General features: G+C 36.3%; 2 protein-coding genes across 4 annotated transcripts in view; one reads left to right on the top strand and one right to left on the bottom strand.

Annotated features, from left to right (window-relative positions):
- LOC142345800 (uncharacterized) overlaps window positions 1-25,801 on the top strand; it is an 81,873-nt gene that overhangs the window by 44,973 nt on the left and 11,099 nt on the right. The window lies entirely within an intron of this gene.
- Window positions 22,036-24,009, bottom strand: LOC142345407 (uncharacterized). Of its 2 annotated transcripts, none has more exons than XM_075397457.1 (4): window positions 23,790-24,009; window positions 23,324-23,412; window positions 22,752-22,939; window positions 22,036-22,419 (listed from the first exon to the last, which is right to left on the bottom strand). In XM_075397457.1, the coding sequence occupies exons 2-4, from the start codon at window positions 23,395-23,397 to the stop codon at window positions 22,274-22,276; spliced, it is 408 nt and encodes a 135-aa protein (XP_075253572.1). In that variant the 5' UTR covers window positions 23,398-23,412; window positions 23,790-24,009; the 3' UTR covers window positions 22,036-22,273. The 2 variants fall into 2 exon arrangements, with proteins under 2 accessions (XP_075253572.1, XP_075253571.1); XM_075397456.1 differs by having other exon boundaries at window positions 22,752-22,942; window positions 23,790-24,008.

The following is a 25,801-nucleotide window of genomic DNA, read 5'->3' as shown; positions in this document are numbered from 1 at the left end:
TGCTCGTTTAACAGGTCACAGGATATCAGCTAAAACTTTGCTGAGTCGTATCGCAACGTTGATCGTTTTAAAGTGAGCTATTCTTTTCTTTCCAGTGGTACGGCGAGCCTGACACAGGGTGCAGTTCTCTTATATTCGTTCAATATCTTTTTTTGTCTTCGGCCACCAGAATTTCTGTCTTGCCCTCTCCAAGGTCTTTTGAAAATGAAAATGGCCTGCACTGAGTTTTGGATCTTGAAGTTGGTCCGAAACTGTCTCCCTATGAGTCCCTGCGGTACTACAAATTGTTTTTATGTTCCATTGCTTCCATTACATGCCAATTTTTATACAGCACGGCATCAGTAACTGTCATCTGATTCAAAGAGCCCCATATCGATACTGCGTCTTTGCCTTGTGCTATGGTGTTTACCTTCTTGATTTCCAAGTCTCTCAACAGAATCTGTCGGGATATTTCTCGGTGTTTGGCCTGGCAAGATGAGACTTAGGCAGCTATCGTTTCTTTGAGCCTACCGAAGTTAGATTACGACTTTTTATGATTGAATGCTCATTGGTTCGCTGAAATCCTCAGCTGTAACTACGTTAATTCTCCCAAGGGCGTCTTTCGAAGATTTCAAGGGATGACAGCTCTTTAAAAAATCCGGTTTCTCTGCTTAAGTTGACTCGGGTGTCATGCTGCACTGTCCTGACATGCGAGGGCCAACTGCAATCCCGTGCTTGTCTCCTAGTCTGTGTACTACTTGCAAGTCAAACTCTTAAAGTCTTTGGAACATCTTAATTATAATCGCGTCATTGTTATCTCTAAACAATAGCCATGCATGATCTGTTCATAGCACAATATGGGTTCCCCAAATAAAACGATTGCGCCATTTCATCGCTTTGATGACTGCTAATGCTTCTTTTTTGTTGTTGGCTGGTGACATTCTGCTGGCGTCAAAAATCTGCTCGCAAAAGCCTATGGGTTTCATTCCATTGACAACATTTGAGAGTACGGCTCCTAGACTGTTGTCACTTGCATCTGTGTCCAAAATAAAAGGTGAGTTGTAGTCAGGATGTTTGATTACTGAGTTATCAAATAAAGCTGCTTTCAGTTTTTCTAAAGCACTACTGCATTCAAGGTTCCAGCGAAACGGCGGTTCTTTTTTCTTGTCTGGTGAAGATATTTTGTTATTCCAGCAAAGTCTTTTAGAACAGCTGTAGTAATAGCAAAATTGAATAAAGGACCTCACTTTGGTATTGTTCTCTAGTCCTTTCCAGTCGCGTACTGCAACGAGATTGTTGTCATCTGGTGCAATTTCTTCTGACCCCTGATTGTATCCCAGTGAGGTTTAGAATTTTTGAAATAGGCAACATTTCTTGGATTTGAATTTGATATTAGCATGTGGAAGCACTTGAAAAACGAGCTTCCTTTTTTGTGATATGGCAAAATCTTGCTAAATTCAAGAACGTCGTCCAAGAAAATTTGAACAAACTAAAAAAGTAGTTGTGATAAGTCGTTGACTGGAAGGTTACCGTTGCGTTGTATAGTTCAAATGGAAATCTGAAGTACTCGTAATATCCGCCATTGGTGTTGACGGCCACTTCTTAACCACTGTGAGGTTTTCAGGTGCAAGTCTATGGGGGAGCAAGTTTGATGGGAAGCGTATCACCTGTGTCAATTTTATGCTGCATCAACTGTGTCCGCCCAAGTCTGTTGTCGTTCATTGCAAAAACATTGTGAATTCTCGTAGCAGTGCTCTTCAATCGTGGAAGTGATGGCCTGTATCTATTAGTGTTAAAAAAAATCTTTTCTAAGTCTTCGTCGCAAGGCCGGGTTACACTTTATCTGGGGTCACCAGGTGATGTGTTTTGTCGGTGTTTGGGGTGACCAGGAGAGCGCTTTCCTTTTTTTCTGGTCTTGAAGAGTATTTCGACGGTTAAAACGCCGAGTTTTTCAAAAGCATTCTTCGCGGGCGAAATAACTTGTTCTCGGAAAGTTCATAGCTTAGAACGCTTCTCACACTGTGAGTAAGTTTTTTCGGATAGAATGTTCACATTGCTCCCAGTGTCCATTAACGCTTTGTGTTTTTGTCGATCAAGTTCAACCTTTACGTAGACCGTGTGGCCAAAAACTGCTTCCGCTTGAACTCTATTGATATTGCTCTCTTGTTTTGGGTCGGCTGGTTGTACCATGTTTTTAACGGTTGCTTGTCGGCCAGTGTCTGAGTTCGCGGATATACTCGGTTGATTTGTTTGTTTCTGTGAACACTGATTTGACAAGTGCCGAAACTCGCCAATTATAGCATTGCGTTGCACACGTTCTGAACCTGAAGACTTCACGTCTTCCCAGACTTCTACTCTGAGATATGAGTTAACTTGATTCTGATGGAAACCTGGTCTCGTCTCAAGAATTTTCTCCATAATTTGTGTATTCTGCTCTTGCTGCTCCAGCAGCTTTTTGTTTTTTCTCGTCTGACACTCGATTTTTCGTTGAAACCCCATGACATTCTTGTTTGGAGTGCTCTAAAGCCAGCTGCTGATGACTCATCATGATCTTGTTCAACCTTTGTGATTCTCACGTTTACGTTTCTTCGTCCTTGCAGTCGACTGGGTTCCGCCTTACTGGTGGCGTCTAGAGTAATGACCAGTAGTGTAGCCGCCTTGAAGCTTGCCCAATTTTTCCTTCAAAAGTGTATATCTGATTTTGCTGTCCAATAAAGCGTCCACAAAAACATTTTTGTCAGCTTCTTGTCGTCCTGCAACATATAAGTGAGCATTGGCTGCTTCACATAACTTAAAAACTTACGTCCTGAGAATTCTTGGGATGACTCGGATTCTAATTGTTGAAGATGTTTGAGTTCAATACGCGCACTCTCGAAATCTCTACAGGGCTATCTGAGGGCAGCGGGGGTGAGAAAGGGCGGTGAGACGACACATTGTTGCTAGTTTATTGTCTGATTCTGGTCTTGGTCTTGCCGGTTGTTCGGTGCCCTGTTCATTTCTGGTAATCAAAGTAATTGTTAATGTAAAACCGAATGAAAAAAATAGGTTTTAGTTTTGGAACGTAATCTAAAGTTCTGTTTCATCAGCTCCCTCAGACACAAAATTACATTTTTTTAAATCGTCTTCTAATCAAGTGATTCCCTCTGTCGCCGCCAATATACTTTTTGAACCTTTAGTATGGAGGTTTACCACATTCACAATTCCCCAAGTAATCTTAGAGTTAATGCTCAGAGGCACAAAACTACGTTAATGGGTAGTAACCTCACAAAATTACTGCTCTGATATAGTCTAAAATGTTGTAGCCAGCCCTCTGTTCAATCCCTAAATGAACTGTTTTAAGGCGTTGTAGAACTGTGCTCACTTACCAATAAAAACGATGATGTTAGAATCAGTTTGAAATGCCCCTCTCTCTCTCTCTGTATATATATTTTAGTTTGATATTTTTGATATTATGATAATTTAGTTCCTGAAATTATTCATAACAAATGGATTATGGTATTGACAGTAAGATTGAGAAAAAGCGTCTCTCTTCATTACACCTTTCAGTCATCTGAAGTCCTTGCACATTCGGTTTATACCATCCTTCTTGGTAACGAGAACAATTGCTGCACAGTACGGGATTTTTGATAATCGGATAATGTTTCGTTCCAGTATGTCATCAGTCTCCTTCTTAACCACTATGATTTTTTTCAGGTGCAGGTCTACGGGGATTATATTTGATGGAGAGCGTATCACCTGTGTCAATTGCATGGTGCAGAAATTGTGTCCGCCCAAGATCGTTTTCCTTCATAGCAAAAACATCCCTGAAATCTCGTAGCAGTGCCCTTCAGTCGTCGGTTTGTTGGCTTCTATCTGGTATTGCTAAAAAATAAGCCAGTTCTACGTCTTCGTTGCAGGGCTGGGTTAGATTTTTCTGGAGTTACCACGTGATGTGTTTCTTTCGCGGTTTCATGATGATCAAGACCAGCCTCTGCTTCCGTCTCATAAAGATGTACGTGCCTACGGATTTCAGGCTTATAGACAGATTGGAAATTTACAACCTTGATCTTTTTCTCCATATTCAGCTGGTTTGAGTGGAGGTCGGTTGATACCTTTTTCTTCTCTATCACCTGAGTTCTATGTATCAAAGGTACGTCTGTGTTTGGGATCACCAGGAGAGCGGCTTCCACTTTTTTCTGGTCCCGAATGTTATTTCGCCAGTGAAAACGTCGAGTATTTCAAAAGAAATCTTCTTGTCGAAGGAACTTGTTCTCGGAAAGATCTGAGTTTTGAATGCTTCTCATACTGTGAGTAAGGTTTTTTGGATAGAATGTTCACATTGCTCACAGTGTCCACTAACGTTTTCTGTTTTTGTCCGTCAAGACCAATTCTTACGATGACTGTGTGTCCAAAAACTGCTTCCGCTTGAATTTTTTTGATACTGCTTTATTGGTTGTTTTGGGAACGCTCGCTGTAAAATGCTTTTCACGATTGGCTGTTCATCAGTGTCTAAGTTCGTGGATATACTCCGTTGTTTTGTTCCTTTCTGTGGACACTGATTTTACAAGTGCCCAAACTCGTGGCAATTATAGCACTGCATCGCAGACGTTCTGAGCCTGAAGACTTCAGGTCTTCTCAGACTTCTACTGTGAGATATGGGTTAACTTGATTCTGGTGGAAACCTTGTTTGATCTCATGAATGTTCTCCATTATTTGTGTATGTTGCTCTTGCTGCTCCATAATCTTTATGAACCTTCTCGTCTGACACTCGATCTTTTGATTGAAACCCAGTGACATTCTTGTTTTGAGTGCTCTAAAGTCAGCTGTTGTTGACTCATCATGATCTTGTTCAACCTTTGTTCATCTCACGTTTGCGTTTCTTCGTCCTCTTATTCGACTGGTTGAGCCTTACTGATGGCGTCTAGAGTAATGGCCAGTTGTGTAGCCGCCTTGAAGCTTCCCAGTGCTTCCTTTAGGAGTGTGTATCTGATTTCACTGTCCAATAGTGCGTCCACGAAGACATACGTATTAGCTGTTTGTCGTCCCGCAACATCTAAGTGAGCATTGGCTGCTTCCCCTAAATTACAATCTTACGCCCTGAGAACTCTTGGATTGACTTCTGATTCTAATTGTTGAAAATTTTTGAGTTCAATACACGCACTCCCTGCGTTGGGAGTGTCACCGATTCTGTTTTTAAGAGCGTTAAGGACTCTCGATATAGTCGGGGCTGATTGTCCTCGCACTCTTTGAAGGTAATGCTTAATGAGATTTTTGCTCTCATGTATGAGATAATTGTTGAAATAAGTGGGTAGGACTTCGCGTTGTTCCTTTGCACACCAAATGCTGGCTTTTGACATAGACTGGAAGTGTCAAACCCATCTTTCGAAACTCTCGAAATTTTGGCAGGGTTATCGCAGGAAAACGGGGGTGAGAAAGGGTGGTGAAATGACACTTTGCTTCTAGTTGTTTGCCTGATTATGTTATTGTGCTTGCCGGTTGTTCGGTGCATCGTTCTTTTTGGTAACCAAAGCAATTTTTTTCAGTAAAACCAAATAAAAAAGATAGGTTTCAGTTTTTGAAATTATTCCGAAGATCTGTTTCATCAATTCTCTCAAAAATCATATTGGGATTTTTTTAGAATTGTCTTCTAATCGGGAGAATCTCTCTGTGGTCGCCAAAACAGAATTTGAATATTTAGGATGGAGGTGTACCTTATTCACAATTCAGCAAGCATTCTCAGATTTAATCCTCAGAGCAGAAAGAAACTACTGGAAGGGCAGGAACTTTACAAACATACTGCCCTCAATTAGACTAAATTGTAACAAGCCCTTTCTTCAGTCCCTATATGAAGTGTTTTGAGGCGTTGTAGAACTGTGCTCACTTGACAATATTAATAATGATGTTAAGATAAATTTGAAATGCCTCTCTATATTATATGATCTTTTAGTTCTTAGGAAATGTTCTCACCGAATGGAATAAACTCTAAAATTGAGAATTATACCAGGTCCTCAATTCAATTAACTAATTAATTGATCAACCAATATGTTTAAGCAAGATAGTGGATGGCGTGAAGAGCTTGTCGATGTTCACTCTAATTCCCAACCAGATTAGTGGTAATCAATTTGATAGAACAAGATATTGTCTATCAAATACTTGATGTTACCGCAGATCAGTTTACTTATCTACTTGATTCCTCATTCCATACTACATGAGTTGACTTAAATTGCCAACTCCTCTACAAGCAGACAGCCCCCCTGCCTTCAGAGTGACTTCACTATGCGGTCTCCTGGAAGGACCTTGGGCGAATAATATCTACAGAAAGCAATCGCCTTGATGTTGTGTCTGGCCTCACTGCTGTCCTTCTGATTCGTTTCTTAAACCAACCTGATTATCGAATGGCTCATCACTATCTGCTAGTCACTAAATTACGATACATGCACTTAATTTAAGCAATATTATGATTTTGTTTAGGTTTTTAAGGGTGTGATGTAAAGTTGCTAGATCTGCGCAATTGTACGCTTCCATTTTGGAAAACTGCCATTTTTTAGCAATCACCGATTATTTTTGAATACTAGGTACCGGTCTTAGTTTCGGTTTGAATACTAGGTACCGGAACAATAAGTTTAGGTTTTCTAATAATCCCGAGCGAAACTTATAGTCTCTGCTTATTATATACCGGCTTAGTCTCTGTTAGGTTGTACGAACAGGTCTAGAAGAGAAAATTGTTGAAAAAGTAATATAACGAAAAATACAGTTACCCGAATACACTAACTTCAACAAATGTTACAATTTTTATTACCATGACATAGATCTCTTAACTCACTTGTCGACTCTTAAATTTGACTATCATAGCGATTTAGTTAATTTTGGATGATTTTGTTACAAAAGTTTGCTGAAATTGAGCCCTATATGTACTGCTCATCTAGGTTTGGATATGTTAGTTTAGTCCTATTTTTACCAAGACTCCTAATCGTTGTGTGAAAATTACATTTTTGGGAAAACTCTTCAGAAGGTCACTAATAACTTTGATACGATATTAAGCTACTTTCGTTTTCTAATCGATCATTATGTGTGTGAGAATTTGGTGGTAGATCTGTTATGAATCCTTCATCAGAATCAATTTTTACTTATTCGTTCTTCTCAGTTTAAATTTCTTGGCCGATATTTTCTTTGTACGGTTTCAAATTTAGAATTCTTTTGTGTGTTGCGGAATAGTTCAATGTCATTATTAATTTTGTTATTTTCCGAAAGCGCTTAAGTTCAACTTTTCGCTCCTACTCAAAATACCAGTGGAATCCTGTTGCACTCAAAGAGCAAAAATATATAAAAATTTGACGCTTGTGTCAATTTTTCTCTTGCATTTTTCATTTCCAAGTTGCTTGAATACCTGCTAATAATATTTTCATCTACTAGTTCTTCGTTCCGTTACTAAGAACTAAGTTAGCGTTTTGGTATTTTGAATAAACATTTTTCTTTAAATGCATTTAAAACGGATTGAAACTGATGAAAACCATGTTTAAGTCAAATTGCCGAAAAAAAAATGAAAAGTAAAGAGAAGATACATTGGTTTTTTCTTCCGTGTTTCTTGTTCAAGAGAAGGGAGAAAAGCTAAGTAGTGCAAATAAATGATCACCTAGCGATCTAATTTTTTTGGTACACATTCGGTGTTTTCTAACAGCATTTCAGGTCATTTTTTTTACTGCAATTGTTGTGATAGGCTTCCTCGTATGCATTCAATGTGTTTTGTAAATTATGTGATCATTTTAGGTAGCTAGTAGGTACTTTTGGTAAAGTTTATTGTTTCATAAAATACACTAATCTTTGTCCGTTTTCTAATAATTTTACGCCAATATTTCCAAATGTCTGTATTAAATTGGATTAGAGTGCCAATCATAACTCTTTTTGCTGATTTTTGTGCAGAGTGATCTCTATTTTGTCGGTTTCCAAAAACATATTTTTCTAAATTAAAAAATTTTGCGAAAATTTGCAAACGTTGCCGTTTTTGTTTACTTTCAGCTTCCTCAAATGTTTTAACTTCTTTTTTGATGCTATTTATTTTTCCTGTATTCTTCTAGAACCGGTTACTTTTCTTCAATTTTCTGTTCCTATACTTATGCTTGTCTTGCTTTCCTTTTTAACCGAATGCATCAAGAATGCAAAAGATTGGTTTTTCCATATAGAGATGCGACAGAACTCTTTCGTAATTGTGTTAAATAGATTTTAATGAATAACAGATTTAAAATTCGTTTAAACATTGTTGTTTTTAGTTTGTTTTGTTCAGTATCTGGCTCAGATTTTCTTCTTCACCTAACAGATGACACGGCAAATTAACTCAATTTATTTATGAAAAGAAGTGATGTATGAAAAGCTTTTATCATTCATTTTTGGGATAATTTTGTTTTTATTTCAGAGTTTCTTTCTTAGATTTTGGTTCTGGAACGTTTTTAGCGTCAAAGAGGAAGTTGATGTTGGTTCAATTTTGGCTTGCTACCTGAGATCAATTTCATTTTACAGTGCCTGTCATCAGAAAATTTAATTAAATCTGTCTCATTTACACTGTTTTTTGGAGTCTTTGTCTACTGCTTTTGTTTTGATTAACCTGTCTAAGAAGTATTCTGCTGATAATTCCAATTAAATATTGAAAATTTATCTTTATTGCTAAAAAGAAGAATTGCAAATCTAGTTTCCAATGAACGATGTTTTTTAGTTTCTCTAAGGGTTCTAAGGTGTTACTTAGGAATCTTCGTAAAACTTTTTTTATTGTTTTTCGTCTCGGCTTGCTGGCAGATAACAACTGAGTTATAACATGTTTTTGACGCAACGATGTTGAAGTTTGGAGGTTTTCAAAATAGGTGTTATCACGTTTTGTTTTTTTTAAAAAAAAGCCTTTTAAAAGGATATTAGCTCTCATCTTAATTATTAAATTGGCTTCAATTAGAAGAAACTCATAAGCCTGATAAAGTAAAAAGTGTTGATGTTCGGTCTTTGTTGCTTGACTCCAGCGGGTGACTTCATGCTCCCAGATAATGCGTAATTGTTCCGTCAACTCTTGATGGGGGAGGAACTATATACTCAACTGGTTTTTTTTGCTCGGACAATTTTGGCCGATCGATATGCTCATCTTAGAGAGCTGTGAGTAATATCATTTAAAAGCACATCCAGCGTAGAATATGGAATAAAAATGATTTTGTAAAATTTCGTTTGCTAGAGCGATTTATCGAGGTTTAAATTTTTGTGAATATTGAGATTTATTAGCGTTGATTTTGTTCACTTTTTCCGGAAGTTTGATCGAAAATTTAGTCAATTTTGTTAAAATATCTTAAAATTGTTAAGAACGGTATTGTTGATTTGATTTTCAAATACGAAATTCTTTGTTGACTATTTTGTTTGATTTTTTTGGGTAAATATTTCAGAATTCAGACTTTTTCATTAAAAATTGCAAAAAAAACAAGCTTCTTTGTTCCACTTTGATTAAGTTTACCGGTAGTACACGCCCAAAAATTTTTATCACAATCTTTGTATATTCAAAGGGGGGCTCGTCCTACTTCCACCTACAATGAGCGTGGCTTTTTTGTTAACTTATCTCCATGATTTTCAAAAACGTAGCATTTATTTTTGAGTCATTACTAACAAATTATATATATATATATATATATATATATATATATATATATATATAAATATATATTTATATATATATATATATAACATTCGAAACAATAAGCGTTTTCACAGGACAAAAAACAGCAAGGTCAGTTTTGGTCCAATCTTGGACTGTTACAAACCAAAAATAATTCGGATTGTAATCTGTAGCTCTTTTTTTCATTAAGAAAATCTTTTTTTGTTAGTTAAAGAACGAAACAACTCAAATCAAAAATCACTGGTGATAGATTCAATTGCCTTCCTAAGAAATTCCAATTTAAGGTATCTAGTTTTTTATTCGAAAGCTTGTGGTCGTTTCGACTTTTGAAATTGTTTTTTTTTTGAAAAAAAACGGGAGTTTTGATGTTTGCCACTGTCTTTCTCTTAACTGGGTCAATTTGTAGTTTAGTATCAGCGGAGAAAGAATACTTCTTCTTTTTACTGAGTGAAAATTTAATCTTTATTGCGGTTTTTTGAGCTATGTTATGATTTTCTGGCCTTGATATAACCAGATATCACAATTTTTTTTGCCTTTTAGGACTTTATCACGCCTTTTTCTGGTTTTTCACGTTGTGATTTTATTGGCAGTTCAACAACCCACTAGTGGCGTTCAAAATAATACACAATTCAACAAATCAGAATCCTTAAAGGTACCGATTATGTTTTTTAACGGCTTCGACATCAATTTCTTGAAGAAATTAACGATTTTTTATACTTTTATCTTTAACTGTCGTTCTTAATTTGTATTTCAGTCGTATGAAGATACCTGGAGAATGACCGGTCTCACTGGTTTTTTTTGGAAGATTATATGAGCCTATTATCTGATCTCTGAAGATAGTTGATGGCTTATATGACTTGGAATACAATTATTCTAAAAAAAAATCACTTTCTATTTTCGCTTTTTTCGCTCTCTTTTTTGTGTGTTTTCGTTACCTAGTTTCGTAAAGTAAAGATCACAAATGACATTATTGACATCGAGAGAGGGCGAGAGTTTGCACAGTCTGAAAATTTTTTTACGGAATTTATTATGAGAGCACTGGCTTGGATGTCGGTTTGTAGCAAGAGAAAAAGTAATTTTATTTTTCATTCTTGTCTATATTTGACAATGTTTTTGTAAACGTAAGAAATATTCTGAATAATTACAGATCATAAGGTCTTTTTTAGACAAATAAATGAACCTTCTTAATTGTTTCATTTTGTAACTAATGGTTTTACATGACTTTGAAAACAATCGTTTCGAAAAACACAAAAAACTTATTAATTTTACTACTTTTTAGCTTCTTTAATTACTTTTACCTAGTCTCATTAATGAGAAGTAACGAACCACGTTATTGACATTCAAAGAAAGCAAAACTGAACAATTTTCGATCTGCAAAAAAGGCATCATGGCTTTGACAGCAATTTCTCATACGTTTCATTTGAATTCTTGTGTATTGACTCTATTTGTTGTTCTTTTTGTAATCGCAAAAAAAAATGATTTAAGACAGGTCCCAATGCCCCATATAGGCTCTGCAATGATTGATTTTCTGTACTTCGAAATTTTTATTTTGAAAATTAAACGAATTTTATAACTTTGCTGTTTTTCTTCTTTGTCTAATTGTAACCGAGCCTTATTGTGAAAAGTTTCCGTATCTTTTCTAGTAAAGTACAAGTTATTTTAATTCTTCTGTTTTGTCTGCCACTATCTTGAGGTTTATGAACTTTGTCTCAGCTTTAATTTTTTCCACTGCCAATTTTAAGAGAACAAAAATGGTTTAAATGCAAACCTAAATCAATTGTTGAAAAAATTTTTTAAATATGGGATTTATTTAATGAAGATGAGGCCCAAATTTATCTTAATAGAAACTTTTTCAAGCTGTGCTTAATTTTTTAATCGAAGAGAGTCCCAATTCTAAAAAACTGCTCTGGTCTGAGGGCAGAGAATTAAAAATCTTATCATAAAAATAAAATGAAAAGCAACGAAACTTAATTGTTCCTAAATTTGAGCCAGCAAAATATACAACAAAACTTACCTAAAAAAAGAGAAAATCTCTAAGAAAATATCTTTTTTTAAAGTCAAATATATTAATCAAACTAGTTAAGCCCCAATAAAACGCAAGTTTAACTGTTTGCAGTTGTCTTGGTGTGGACAACTGATGCGTTCTAAAGACACCGGTTTGTAGCAAGAGAAAAAGTAATTTTGTTTTTCATTCCTGTCTATATTTGACGATGTTTTTTTAAACGTAAGAAATATTCTGAATAATTATAGATCATAAGGTCCTTCTTTAGACGAATAATTGAACCTTCTTAATTGTTTCATTTTGTAGCTAATGGTCTTACATGACTTTGAAAACAATCGTTTCGATAACACAAAAGTACTTACTAATTTTACTCCTTTTTCGCTTCTTTAATAACTTTTACCTAGTCTCATTAATGAGAAGTAACATACCACTGTATTGACATTCAAAAAACGCAAAGCTGAACAATTTTCGATCTGCAAAAAAAGGCATCACGGCTTTGAGTTTCCGTATCTTTTCTGGTAAAGTACAAGTTATTTTAATTTTTTCTGTTTTGTCTGCCACTATCTTGACTTTGTTCTTAAGTTTTAAAAAAATGGAGATAAAGTTTCGGATGTGTTTAATGTTTGTTGTTGTTGTTTGATTTTGTTGTTCGTCTTGCCTCGCTTTCTAAATAATGGCAGACCTCATAACTCTAATGTGCCATTTTTTAATCCACTGAAATATTTGCGTTGGAGGTGATATTTTTGTTCTTACACAAATTTGAGTAATTCTTGAATTTTTGGGGTTTTTCTATCTGTTCTCATGTGGATAAGCGTGGTCGGAAACTGATATGTGAATGCACATTACCCAGCCGCCTTGTATATATATATATATATATATATATATATATATATAAATTCTAGCTCGATTTAAAATGGCTTATAGGATTTTTCTCTAAGTTGACAGACAACCACTCTCCCCCAAAGAATTTGCCATGCAAAGGTCACAATCTTCGGCTCAAGCGGGAAAAATATGCTTTTGCCTCATTAAAGCTTAGAACAGTCTAAGGGTCCCTGAGTCACAACAATTTAGCCAAACTTGTGATTAAAGCAAAGTTTCACATTGCACGTGCTGGTTTTTTTTACCGGAATCTCTATCATGTTAATTCATTGATGTTACGATTCTGTTTTTACTGCAAAGAAGAAAGGGTTAAGTTGATATTTGAACACAATGCGTTACCTTTAACTTGGTTTCCTGGTTACTTTATATTTACACGGAAAAATTTTGTTCCGTACCCAATGAAATGAGGTTTATAAACTTTGTCTCAGCTTTAATTTTTTCCGTAGCCAATTTTAAGAGAACAAAAATGGTTTATATGCAAACCTAAATCAATTGTTGAAAAGGTTTTTTAAATATGGGATTTAGTCAATGAAAATGAGGCCCAAATTTATCTGAATAGAGACTTTTTCAAGCTGTGCATACTTTTTTATCAAAGATAGTCCCAATTCCAAAAAACATGCTCGGGTCTGAGGGCAGAGAATTAAAAATCTTATTATAAAAATAAAATGAAAAGCAACTAAACCTAATTGTTCCTAAACTTGAGCCAGCAAGTTATACAACAAAACTTAACTAAAGAAAGAGAAAATCTCCAAGAAAATATCTCTTTTTTTAAAGTCAAAAACATTAATCAAACTAGTTAAGCCCCAATGAAACGCAAATTTAATTGTTTACAGTTGTCATGATGTGGACAACTGATGCGTTCTAAAGACACTGGTTTGTAGCAAGAAAAAAAGTAATTTTTTTTTCATTCTGGTCTATATTTGACGATGCTTTTGTAAACGTAAGAAATATTCTGAATAATTACAGATCATAAGGTCTTTCTTTAGACGAATAAATGAACCTTCTTAATTGTTTCATTTTGTAGCTAATGGTTTCTGGTTTTACATGACTTTGAAAACAATCGTTTCGAAAAACACAAAAGTACTTATTAATTTTACTCGTTTTTCGCTTTTTTATTAACTTTTACCTAGTCTCATTAATGAGAAGTAACATACCACAGTATTGACATTCAAAGAAGGCAAAACTGAACAAATTTCGATCTGCAAAAAAAGGCATCACGGCTTCGACAGCAATTTCTCATACGTTTCATTTGAATTCTTGTGTATTGACTCTATTTGTTGTTCTCTTTGTAATCGCAAAAAAGTTGATTTAAGACAGGTCCTAATGCCCCATATAGGCATCTGCAATGATTGATTTTCTTTACTTTGAAGTTTTTATTTTCAAAAATAAGCAAATTTTTTTAACTTTCCTGTTTTTCTTCTCTGTCTAATTGTAACCGAGCCTTATTATGAACAGTTTCCGTATCTTTTCTAGTAAAGTACAAGTTATTTTAATTTCTCTGTTTTTTCTGCCGCTATCTTGACTTTGTTTCAAAGTTTTAAAAAAATGGAGATAAAGTTTTGGATGTATTTAATGTTTGTTGTTGTTGTTTGATTTTGTTTTTCGTCTTGCCTCGCTTTCTAAATAATGGCAGACCTCATCACTCTAATGTGGCCATTTTTTAATCCACTGAATTATTTGCGTTGGAGGTGATATTTTTGTTCTTACACAAATTTGTGTAATTCTTGAATTTTTGGGGTTTTTCTATCTGTTCTCATGTGGATAAGCGGGGTCGGAAATTGATATGTGAAAGCACATTACCCAGCCGCCTTGTATATATATATATATATATATATATATATATGTATATATAAAAAAGTTCTGGCTTGATTTAAATTGGCTTATAGGTTTTTTCTCTAAGTTGACAGACAACCACTCTACCCCAAAGAATTTGCCATGCAAAGGTCACAATCTTCGGCTCAAGCGGGAAAGATATACTTTTGCCTCATTAAAGCTTAGAACAGTGTAAGGGTCCCTGAGTCACAACAATTTAGCCAAACTTGTCATTAAAGCAAAGTTTCACATTGCACGTGCTGGTTTTTTTTACCGGAATCTCTATCATGTTAATTCATTGATGTTACGATTCTGTTTTTACTGCAAAGAAGAAAGGGTTAAGTTGAAATTTGAACACAATGCGTTACCTTTAACTTGGTTTCCTGGTTACTTTATATTTACACGGAAAAATTTTGTTCCGTACCCAATGAAATGAGGTTTATAAACTTTGTCTCAGCTTTAATTTTTTCCGTAGCCAATTTTAAGAGAACAAAAATGGTTTATATGCAAACCTAAATCAATTGTTGAAAAGGTTTTTTAAATATGGGATTTAGTCAATGAAAATGAGGCCCAAATTTATCTGAATAGAGACTTTTTCAAGCTGTGCATACTTTTTTATCAAAGATAGTCCCAATTCCAAAAAACATGCTCGAGTCTGAGGGCAGAGAATTAAATATCTTATCATAAAAATAAAATAAAAAGCAACTAAACTTAATTGTTCCTAAACTTGAGCCAGCAAGTTATACAACAAAACTTAACTAAAGAAAGAGAAAATCTCCTAGAAAATATCTCTTTTTTTAAAGTCAAAAACATTAATCAAACTAGTTAAGCCCCAATGAAACGCAAATTTAATTGTTTACAGTTGTCATGATGTGGACAACTGATGCGTTCTAAAGACACTGGTTTGTAGCAAGAAAAAAAGTAATTTTTTTTTCATTCTGGTCTATATTTGACGATGTTTTTGTAAACGTAAGAAATATTCTGAATAATTACAGATCATAAGGTCTTTCTTTAGACGAATAAATGAACCTTCTTAATTGTTTCATTTTGTAGCTAATGGTTTCTGGTTTTACATGACTTTGAAAACAATCGTTTCGAAAAACACAAAAGTACTTATTATTTTTACTTGTTTTTCGCTTTTTTAATAATTTTACCTAGTCTCATTAATGAGAAGTAACATACCACAGTATTGACATTCCAATAAGGCAAAACTGAACAAATTTTGATCTGCAAAAAAAGGCATCACGGCTTTGACAGCAATTTCTCATACGTTTCATTTGAATTCTTGTGTATTGACTCTATTTGTTGTTCTCTTTGTAATCGCAAAAAAATTGATTTAAGACAGGTCCTAATGCCCCATATAGGCATCTGCAATGATTGATTTTCTTTACTTCGAAGTTTTTATTTTCAAAAATAAGCAAATTTTTTTAACTTTCCTGTTTTTCTTCTCTGTCTAATTGTAACCGAGCCTTATTATGAACAGTTTCCGTATCTTTTCTAGTAAAGTACAAGTTATTTTAATTTCTCTGTTTTTTCTGCCGCTATCTTGACTTTGTTTTAAAGTTTTAAAAAAATGGAGATAAAGTTTTGGATGTATTTAATGTTTGTTGTTGTTGTTTGATTTTGTTTTTCGTCTTGCCTCGCTTTCTAAATAATGGCAGAACTCATCACTCTAATGTGGCCATTTTTTAATCCACTGAATTATTTGCGTTGGAGGCGATATTTTTGTTCTTACACAAATTTGTTGAAAAATTCTTGAATTTTTGGGGTTTTTCAATCTGTTCTCATGTGGATAAGCGGGGTCGGAAATTGATATGTGGATGCACATTACCCAGCCGCCTTGTATATATATATATATATATATATATATATATATATAAACTTTGGCTCAATTTATAGTGTCTTATAGGATTTTCCCTTAAGTTGACAGACAACCACTCTCTTCCAAAAAACTTGCCACCCGGGTTGAATTTTTCCGCCAAAAATGATGTAAGAGTGGGGCTGCAATGGGAGGATTTTTAAGGAAAATGCAGCTCAAAACTCTTACGTCTTTTTGGGCAACATTGGGCTGCCAAGGGAGGTAAAATGGTGTAAGAGTGAGGGGTTAATTTGTCTTTTACCCCCTCATTCTTACACCATTTCACCCCCCTTGGCAGACCAATGCAGCCCACAAAGATGTAAGAGTTTTGAGCTGCATTTTCTTAAAAAATCCTCCCATTGCAGCCCCACTCTTACATCATTTTACCCTCCTTGGCAGCCCAACTCTTACATCATTTTACCCCCCCCCCCTGGCGGCCCAACTCTTACATCATTTTACCCACTCAATCTTACATTGTTTTAGCCCCCCTACCTGAAGACTGCCAGTCTTGAACCCACAACCTCTGTACCCTCAGCTGTGTCGCCTTATCCTCCAGACCATCAAAGCTTGTCCAACTCTTGACGGTCTATATATATGAATAATACCTGTTAGAATTGTCCCGTCTCAACAATTTACCCCCTCACTCTTACATCGTTTTACCCCTCAGAACAAATTACCCCCTCACTCGTACACCATTTTACCCCCCTTGGCAGCCCAACTGTTACATCAGTTTACCCCCTCTGAAAAAATTACCCCCTCGCACTATTACACCATTTTATCCCCCCCCCCCTCGCAGCCCAACTCTTACATCACCAAACCCCCTCTGAACAAACTACCCCCCTCACTCTTCCACCATTTCACCCCCTTGGCAACCCAACTCTTACATCATTTTACCCCCTCTGATTTTCAATCAGGGGAGAGGGGTAATTCCTGAAAAATCCTCCCATAGCAGCCCATTGCAGCGCACTCTTATATGGCAGTTTCAGTCAAGGGTGGTGTAATTCCTGAAAAGTCCTCCCATTGCAGCCCATTGCAGCCCACTCTTACATGGCAATTTCAGTCAGGGGGTAATTCCTGTAAAGTCCTCCCATTGCAGCCCATTGCAGCTCACTCTTACATGGCAATTTTAGTCAGTGGGGGTAATTCCCGAAAAGTCCTCCCATTGCAGCCCACTCTTACATGGCAATTTGAGTCAGGGGGGTAATTCCTGAAAAGTCCTCCCATTGCAGCCCACTCTTACCTGGCAATTTCAGTCCGGGGGGGGGGTAATTCCTATAAAATCCTCCCATTGCAGCCCATTGCAGCTCACTCTTATAAGGAAATTTCAGTCATTGGGGGTAACTCCCGAAAAGTCCTCGCATTGCAGCCCATTGCAGCCCACTCTTACATGACAATTTCAGTCAGGGGGTAATTCCTGAAAAGTCCTCCCATTGCAGCCCATTGCAGCTCACTCTTACATGGCATTTTCAGTCATTGGGGGTAACTCCCGAAAAGTCCTCGCATTGCAGCCCATTGCAGCCCACTCTTACATGACAATTTCAGTCAGGGGGTAATTCCTGAAAAGTCCTCCCATTGCAGCCCATTGCAGCTCACTTTTACATGGCAATTTTAGTCAGTGGGGGTAATTCCCGAAAAGTCCTCCCATTGCAGCCCACTCTTACATGGCAATTTGAGTCAGGGGGGTAATTCCTGAAAAGTCCTCCCATTGCAGCCCATTGCAGCTCACTCTTATAAGGAAATTTCAGTCATTGGGGGTAACTCCCGAAAAGTCCTCGCATTGCAGCCCATTGCAGCCCACTCTTACATGACAATTTCAGTCAGGGGGTAATTCCTGAAAAGTCCTCCCATTGCAGCCCATTGCAGCTCACTCTTACATGGCATTTTCAGTCATTGAGGGTAACTCCCGAAAAGTCCTCCAATTGCAGCCCATTGCAGCTCACTCTTACATGGCAAATTCAGTCAGTGGCGGTAATTCCCAAAAATTCCTCCCATTGCAGCCCATTGCAGCCCACTCTTACATGGCAATTTCAGTCAGGGGCTAATTCCTGTAAAGTACTCCCATTGCAGCCCATTGCAGCTCACTCTTACATGGCAATTTCAGTCAGTGGGGGTTATTCCCGAAAAGTCCTCCCATTGCAGCCCATTGCAGCCCACTCTTACCTGGCAATTTCAGTCCGGGGGGGGGGGGGGGGGGGGTAATTCCTATAAAATCCTCCCATTGCAGCCCATTGCAGCTCACTCTTATAAGGAAATTTCAGTCATTGGGGGTAACTCCCGAAAAGTCCTCGCATTGCAGCCCATTGCAGCCCACTCTTACATGACAATTTCAGTCAGGGGGTAATTCCTGAAAAGTCCTCCCATTGCAGCCCATTGCAGCTCACTCTTACATGGCATTTTCAGTCATTGGGGGTAACTCCCGAAAAGTCCTCGCATTGCAGCCCATTGCAGCCCACTCTTACATGACAATTTCAGTCAGGGGGTAATTCCTGAAAAGTCCTCCCATTGCAGCCCATTGCAGCTCACTCTTACATGGCAATTTTAGTCAGTGGGGGTAATTCCCGAAAAGTCCTCCCATTGCAGCCCACTCTTACATGGCAATTTGAGTCAGGGGGGTAATTCCTGAAAAGTCCTCCCATTGCAGCCCATTGCAGCTCACTCTTATAAGGAAATTTCAGTCATTGGGGGTAACTCCCGAAAAGTCCTCGCATTGCAGCCCATTGCAGCCCACTCTTACATGACAATTTCAGTCAGGGGGTAATTCCTGAAAAGTCCTCCCATTGCAGCCCATTGCAGCTCACTCTTACATGGCATTTTCAGTCATTGAGGGTAACTCCCGAAAAGTCCTCCAATTGCAGCCCATTGCAGCTCACTCTTACATGGCAAATTCAGTCAGTGGCGGTAATTCCCAAAAATTCCTCCCATTGCAGCCCATTGCAGCCCACTCTTACATGGCAATTTCAGTCAGGGGCTAATTCCTGTAAAGTACTCCCATTGCAGCCCATTGCAGCTCACTCTTACATGGCAATTTCAGTCAGTGGGGGTTATTCCCGAAAAGTCCTCCCATTGCAGCCCATTGCAGCCCACTCTTACATGGCAATTTGAGTCAGGGGGGTAATTCCTGAAAAGTCCTCCCATTGCAGCCCATTGCAGCCCATTGCAGCCCACTCTTACATGGCAATTTCAGTCCGGGGGGGGGTATTTCCTGTAAAGTCCTCATATTGCAGCCCATTGCAGCTCACTCTTACATGGCAATTTCAGTCAGTGGGGGTAATTCCCAAAAAGTCCTCCCATTGCAGCCCATTGCAGCCCACTCTTACATCGCAATTTCAGTCAGGGGGTTTAATTCCTGAAAAGTGCTCCCATTGCAGCCCATTTCAGCCCATTCTTACATGGCAATTTCAGTCCGGGGGGGGGGAATAATTCCTGTAAAGTCCTCCCATTGCAGCCCATTGCAGCTCACTCTTACATGGCAATTTTAGTCAGTGGCGGTGATGCCCGAAAAGTCCTCCCATTGCAGCCCATTGCAGCCCACTCTTACATGGCAATTTCAGTCAGGGGGTAATTCCTGAAAAGTCCTCCCATTGCAGCCCATTGCAGCCCACTTTTACATGGCAATTTCAGTCAGGGGGTAATTCCTGAAATGTCCTCCCATTGCAGCCCATTGCAGCCCACTTTTACATGGCAATTTCAGTCAGGGGGTAAATCCTGAAAAGTCCTCTCATTGCAGCGCACTCTTACATGGCAATTTCAGTCCGGGGGGGGGGGTAATTTCTGGAAAGTCCTCCCATTGCAGCCCGTTGCAGCCCACTCTTACATGGCAATTTCAGTCAGGGGGTAATTCCTCAAAAGTCCTCCCATTGCAGCCCAACTCTTACATCATTTTACCCCCTCTGAACAAATTCCCCCGCACTCTTACATCAATTTACCCCCATAGACAAATTACCCCCCCAATCTTACATCAAAATGGGAGGATTTTAGGGAGGACATTCGACCCGGGCACGCAAATGTCATAATCTTCGGCTCAAGCGGGAAAGATCTGCTTTTGCCTTACCAAAGCTTAGAACAGTGTTAGGGTCACAGAGTCAAAATAATTTAGCTAATTATGTAATTAAAGCAAAGTTTAACATTGCACGTGCTGATTTTTTCATCGGACTCTCTAACATGTTAATTCGTTGATGTTACGATTCTGTTTTTACTGCAAAGAAGAGTGGGTTAAGTCAAAATTTAAACACATTGCGTCATCTTTAACTTGGTTTTGTGGTTACTTTATATTTGCACGGAAAAATTTTGTTCCGTATCCAATGAAATGAGGTTTATATACTTTGTCTCAGCTTTAATTTTTTCCGTAGCCAATTCTGAGAGAACAAAAATGGTTTAAATGCTCACCTAAATCAATTGTTGAAAAGGATTTTCAAATTTGGGATTTCTTAAATGCAAATGAGGCCCGAATTTATCTTAATAGAGACCTTTTTAAGCTGTGCACGCTATCTTTATCGAAGAGAGCCCCAATTTCAAAAAAATGCTCTGGTCTGAGGGCAGAGAATTAAAAATCTTATCATAAACGTTAAATGAAAAGCAACTAAACTTAATTGATCCTGAACTTGAGCCAGCAAATTATACAACAAAACTTACCTAAACAAAGAAAAAACCTCCAAGAAAGTATCCCCTTTTTTTCAAAGTCAAAAATATTAATCAAATTAGTTAAGCCCCAATGAAACGCAAGTTTAACTGTTTACAGTTGTCATGGTGCGGACAAATGATGTGTTCTAAAGACATGAAATCGTTTTGCTGCAACTACAAACAAAATACAACAAATTTTTTATTAGAAAAAAAAGTTTTTTAAACTTCATACAATCTCATATTGAAGGAATTATCTAAGTCCACTAAAAATTTGTCCTTTATTGCAAGCAATAAAATGAAGTGGCTTTTAAATTACAATAATAAGTTTTGGTGACAATTTAAACAATTTTGTTTTAAGTACCAATATAATTAATTTCTTAAAACGGCTTTTACTCTTATTTCATTTGCATTATTAGCGTAACATCTAATAAGAGTAATAACTTAGTCGCTAGTTCGCAGCAAAAGTGAATCATAATTTGAAAAATTTTTTACAGAAGCTGCGAGACTAAATATGTTTTTACAAAAACTGTTCTCTCGTTCTTTCTTAGCTTCTTTAGTTATTTATTTTGTTTTTTCTTTATTAATCAATTTTTATTAATATTTTTTAATTTTTTTAAAAAGTTTTTTAGAGAAAAGGAAAATTTTCGTTATATAAATGGCGGCAAGGGACGACTCGAAATAAATCGCAAATTATTTGAAGCTGATGTCCATTTTTTAAACAAAATGTACTGTAGTGATTTTGGAAATCTGCAGACCGCCAAATTAGTACACAGCTATTGGTGAACAATCCCACAAGGCAAGGTTTATTTTTAATCTGAACTGAGTCATTATCAAATTATCAAGGGCTTTTCATTTTTTTAATGACACTAATTGTGTATCTTTTGAATTGTTGGAACAATCTGTGCGAACACACATTACCGAATTTTTGTCAGATTTTTTACAGTTTAGTAGTTTAATTTCAGTGATCTTTGATTTGCTGCAGTGGGATAATGTTTAAGAATGTATGACTACTTTTACATGAAGAGAACATTTTAGGAGGCGACAAAGCCTGGTATTTGTAACGTTTGAAGAAACTAAGTTACCAAAGCTTTTTTATCCTTCGAAGCTTTCCTACCCCTAATTTTTTCTGCTTCTTGCTAGGTCTGCTCAACTATCGGGAGGTAAGGGTAATAAAGTATATTTCGTTATTAACTCAAAATCATTTATCTTATATCAACCTATCAAGAGTGATAGTTGGTGGATTCTATAACAAACGTTAGAAAAACACAAGCGTTAGAAATTAAATTCAAAACTAGCAAATCACGACGGTTAAAAAATAAATATACGAAATTTAATGGGTAGTTTACTAAACGAAAAAAGAACTAATTTACTAATTTAATAAAAAACGAAATTACACAATTTACAAGTTTCAATGTTGGGTTTGAATCAAATTGTTTCCGTTCTTCTGAGCAAAAGATTTTTGATGAAAGCGACTGATTTTGTTCGTGAGTCAGAGCTCTTTGGGTTAGGCCTGAGTCCAATGTACGCATGTTCCCTGTATACAAAGGTAGCTGTCGTCCTCACAGCCCAGAGTCACATCACACTCGACCTGCTGTCTCTTTCTACTCCCATAGTAGACACACTGGTTACTGTAGCAGGCTCCGTATTTCCCTAGTCAAACACAAACAAATTAATTGTAAAAAAGTACAAACTTGTTTGTTAAAAGTAGTCTAATAGTTCATCAGTTTGAAAAAAAAATTGGCTTTAGTTTGCAAATTATTGCAATTTATTCGCGATACTTTGCAAACCTTGGCCTTAATTTGCAAATTGTTACATTTTTTTTGTAAATGCATTAAGTTGTAATTTTATTTGCAAATAAAAAATGAACTTAAAATAATGAAATTAAAGAAATTATGTGAAAAGAAAATGAAATTAAAATGATAAGAAATTAAATTTTAGAAAAAATGAAATATTAAAATGATTGAAAAACAATTTCTATTTACCACACTCTTCGTGTGTTGAACATTCTGGTTGCCTTTTAAACTCATCACTATACAAACATCCGGTATCGAAACATCGACCATATTCGCCACAATCGTCGTCCGTGCTGCAATCATTCGGACCCCTTTTATTCATCCAATCATTGGGCAGGAATCCCCGCCTTCTGATTGGATTGTCCAGATCAGCACGTCTGCTACAGGTTGAGATGTTTGTTCAAACCTAGTACACTCAGTCCCGGGTCAATATCATATAAAATTTTTAGAAAAAATTTAATAAGTCATTTCGGTCTGCGACCGTATCGTAATTTTTGTGGCTACTAAAAATATGGCCAAATTTGTTTAAATCACGCCTGGTTATGAAAGCTATGATATTTATGTTTATCTGAATTACAAAGCTGAAAGCATTTTTTTTTACAAAACCCTTTGAAAACTTTCGTCGAACAATTTTTTCCTCGTTTTTCGATTGACGCTTTTTAAGCTAAATGGTGGGATGTAACTGTAATCTCCATTGAGATAAAGAAACAAAGTAACGTCAGCAAAAGAGATATCGCTTGAAAATCTTACAAAGCCTCAACCTGTATTTATATGGGAATTCGGCCTCGATCAGTACCAGACAAAGAGCAGCAAATGCAACTATTTTTGGAATCATTTTGGGTCGAACAACCTGAAACATATTTTCAGTGAGATGTGCTCTGTTAAACAATTAACGGTTTGTATTATAGTTATCCTGGAAAAAATTGAAGTACTTAAAAACAGTACCCAACTTCGCGCAAATAAGTCAGCATGAAAAAGGTGAATAGCTGTCGAATGAACCTGTTGTGAATCTTTTTTTTTAAAAAAACAGAAATTTTGAATGAATCTAAACTTCTGTATTTCAACACATTGTTGTATCGGATAGATTGATTTGTATAATTTGTTTAAAAAAATGGAATTATTTGTGTTCATAGGTTTTCAATTATTTTTTTTTTCACTAAAGTTGTTCTGTTTAATCTCTTTTTTATGTTTTTTTTTTACTAAAGAGTAATAAATAAAACGCTTTACCGTTCTGTTGCTGACTGATAGCTCACCAGTTTCTATCTTTTCAAAAATTATTATGAGAATCTCTATGCTGACAATATTACTTATAGTTAACTTATTAGCTTATCTTCATTACATTTTTTAAAAACTTATTCAACTCAATCAAAATTACTGTTAGACAAATAAACCAAAGTTGAGATTGAATCAAGTATGTGCATATAGACGTTGAAAGCAGCGTAGTCTAAAAACGTAAACTAAAATTGTATACAGCTGTCCAGTTTTCGTTAAAGTTCAGGCGACATTTAGTGAACTCTGATTGAAAGAATACTCTAAGGCAAATAAGTCCGTCTAATATTTGGCAACATTTTTGTTATGAGCAATCAAGTAAAAGTAACCCACGTGAAAACGATTAATTGATGTTTTTGGCTGACATTTTGTTTTAGCAAAGTTTAACAAAGTACAATTTTTATTTAAAATTACATATTATGCGCCTAAAAGGTCAATTTTTGAAGTAGCCAATGAAAAACTTAAGGTACGGCCAAAGTTTGACTTTATTAGAAAACTGCAAAGCAGCAGGAAGACATATTCTACCTGCAATCATCCCAAGAACCGCAGTCGAGCTCCAATGAGAAAAAATTTACAAATCGTGCTGAACAAGTTCCATTCGAAAAATTGGGAAACATTTTTTTTCTAAGAATTGAACAGAACTATGAGAAAGATCACGCTACTAGAATAACAGAGAATGATTCTTATGATTGTTTTTTGTTTACCATAGTGCTGCAGCAGCTCAAGAATTGAAGCAGAAGCCAATCTTCATACCCTGGTTCTCGCGTTTTACGACGACATGGTTCTTTATTCGAATTCCAATTGTCCAAAAAGCTTGATCGTTTAGTTTTTAAAGTTTGATTGAGGTTGAGAATATCCTTATTGATACAACCATGATCAATTTCGTACTCAACTTTGTAAGCCGTCAGCCATATGATTAATACTGAATTTTATGGAAATTACAGAAAATTTAACAAGAAAAAATCAAAACGAATAGGAATCAAAGTGTAGTCAAAACAAGCCAACTGCTCATTGTATTAATTTCTAATGGTTCGAAATACAATTACAGTACACTTCAAACAATCCAATTAAAGTAAATTTTACTTAAAAAGCATTTATAACATAATGTTTACTTATGATTGATTGGTTGATAAAAGTCAATTTTGACATTAAATGTCAACTTACTTCGCAAAATACTTCGACTGCTTCAGGCATTATTTTTATCTGCTAGACATTTGGCCGTTTTTCTGTATATATATATATATATATATATATATATATATATATATATATATATATGACCTCTGACTACTGACTATTACTAACATCTAAGAGTTCACATGAGTGAAACACTAACAAGTAGAAATTTGAGATCGTTCCTGTTTGCGCTCCCGTACGTTAATCACTCCCAGTCACAGACCACTTGTCAAAGTTCAAAGTTACGAAGCACAGTAGAAGCACTAACATCCTTGTAAATGGCATTCGGTTTCTTGAATCTAAGTATCGCCTAGATGTTATCCCAACCACTTGTCCATTACCTTTGGGGTAGACAAACTTTCAGTCCCAACTTGTATAGTTATTCAGTTTTGAGTTCTGCCAAATTCTAAGTTACAGACTTTTTTTCTGCGAGTCTGCTTGTTCTTTTTTCTGTTTATCTGAAAACCAGTGATTCTGCTCGGTCGTGGTGCCAACATACGGCTTCCTGCAGTATAAAATTTTTTCCCCTCATAGCCACCATAAATTTTTTGCCCCTATGACATGATAGCCCCCATTATTATACATTTACGAGCGGGGGGGGGGGGGCGATAATAAATAGGAAACAGGAAGCTACCTCTCAAAGCAATTGAACAATTATTATCACCATTTTTCTTGCTTTGTAAAGAATTTTCTCTTTCAAAAATAGCAAAAAAAATCGACGTTTATTTTCAAATTGAGTTTGCATGGGTATAAAGAAACAAAATGATGTAAAAAGAAATGTAGACGACATAAAT

Source organism: Convolutriloba macropyga, chromosome 9 (genome assembly GCF_964194025.1).
Source record: "Convolutriloba macropyga chromosome 9, txConMacr16.3, whole genome shotgun sequence".
NCBI classification, from domain to species: domain Eukaryota; kingdom Metazoa; phylum Xenacoelomorpha; order Acoela; family Convolutidae; genus Convolutriloba; species Convolutriloba macropyga.
Note: the sequence above shows the minus strand (reverse complement) of the source record. Positions and strands in the feature narration are given on the sequence as shown.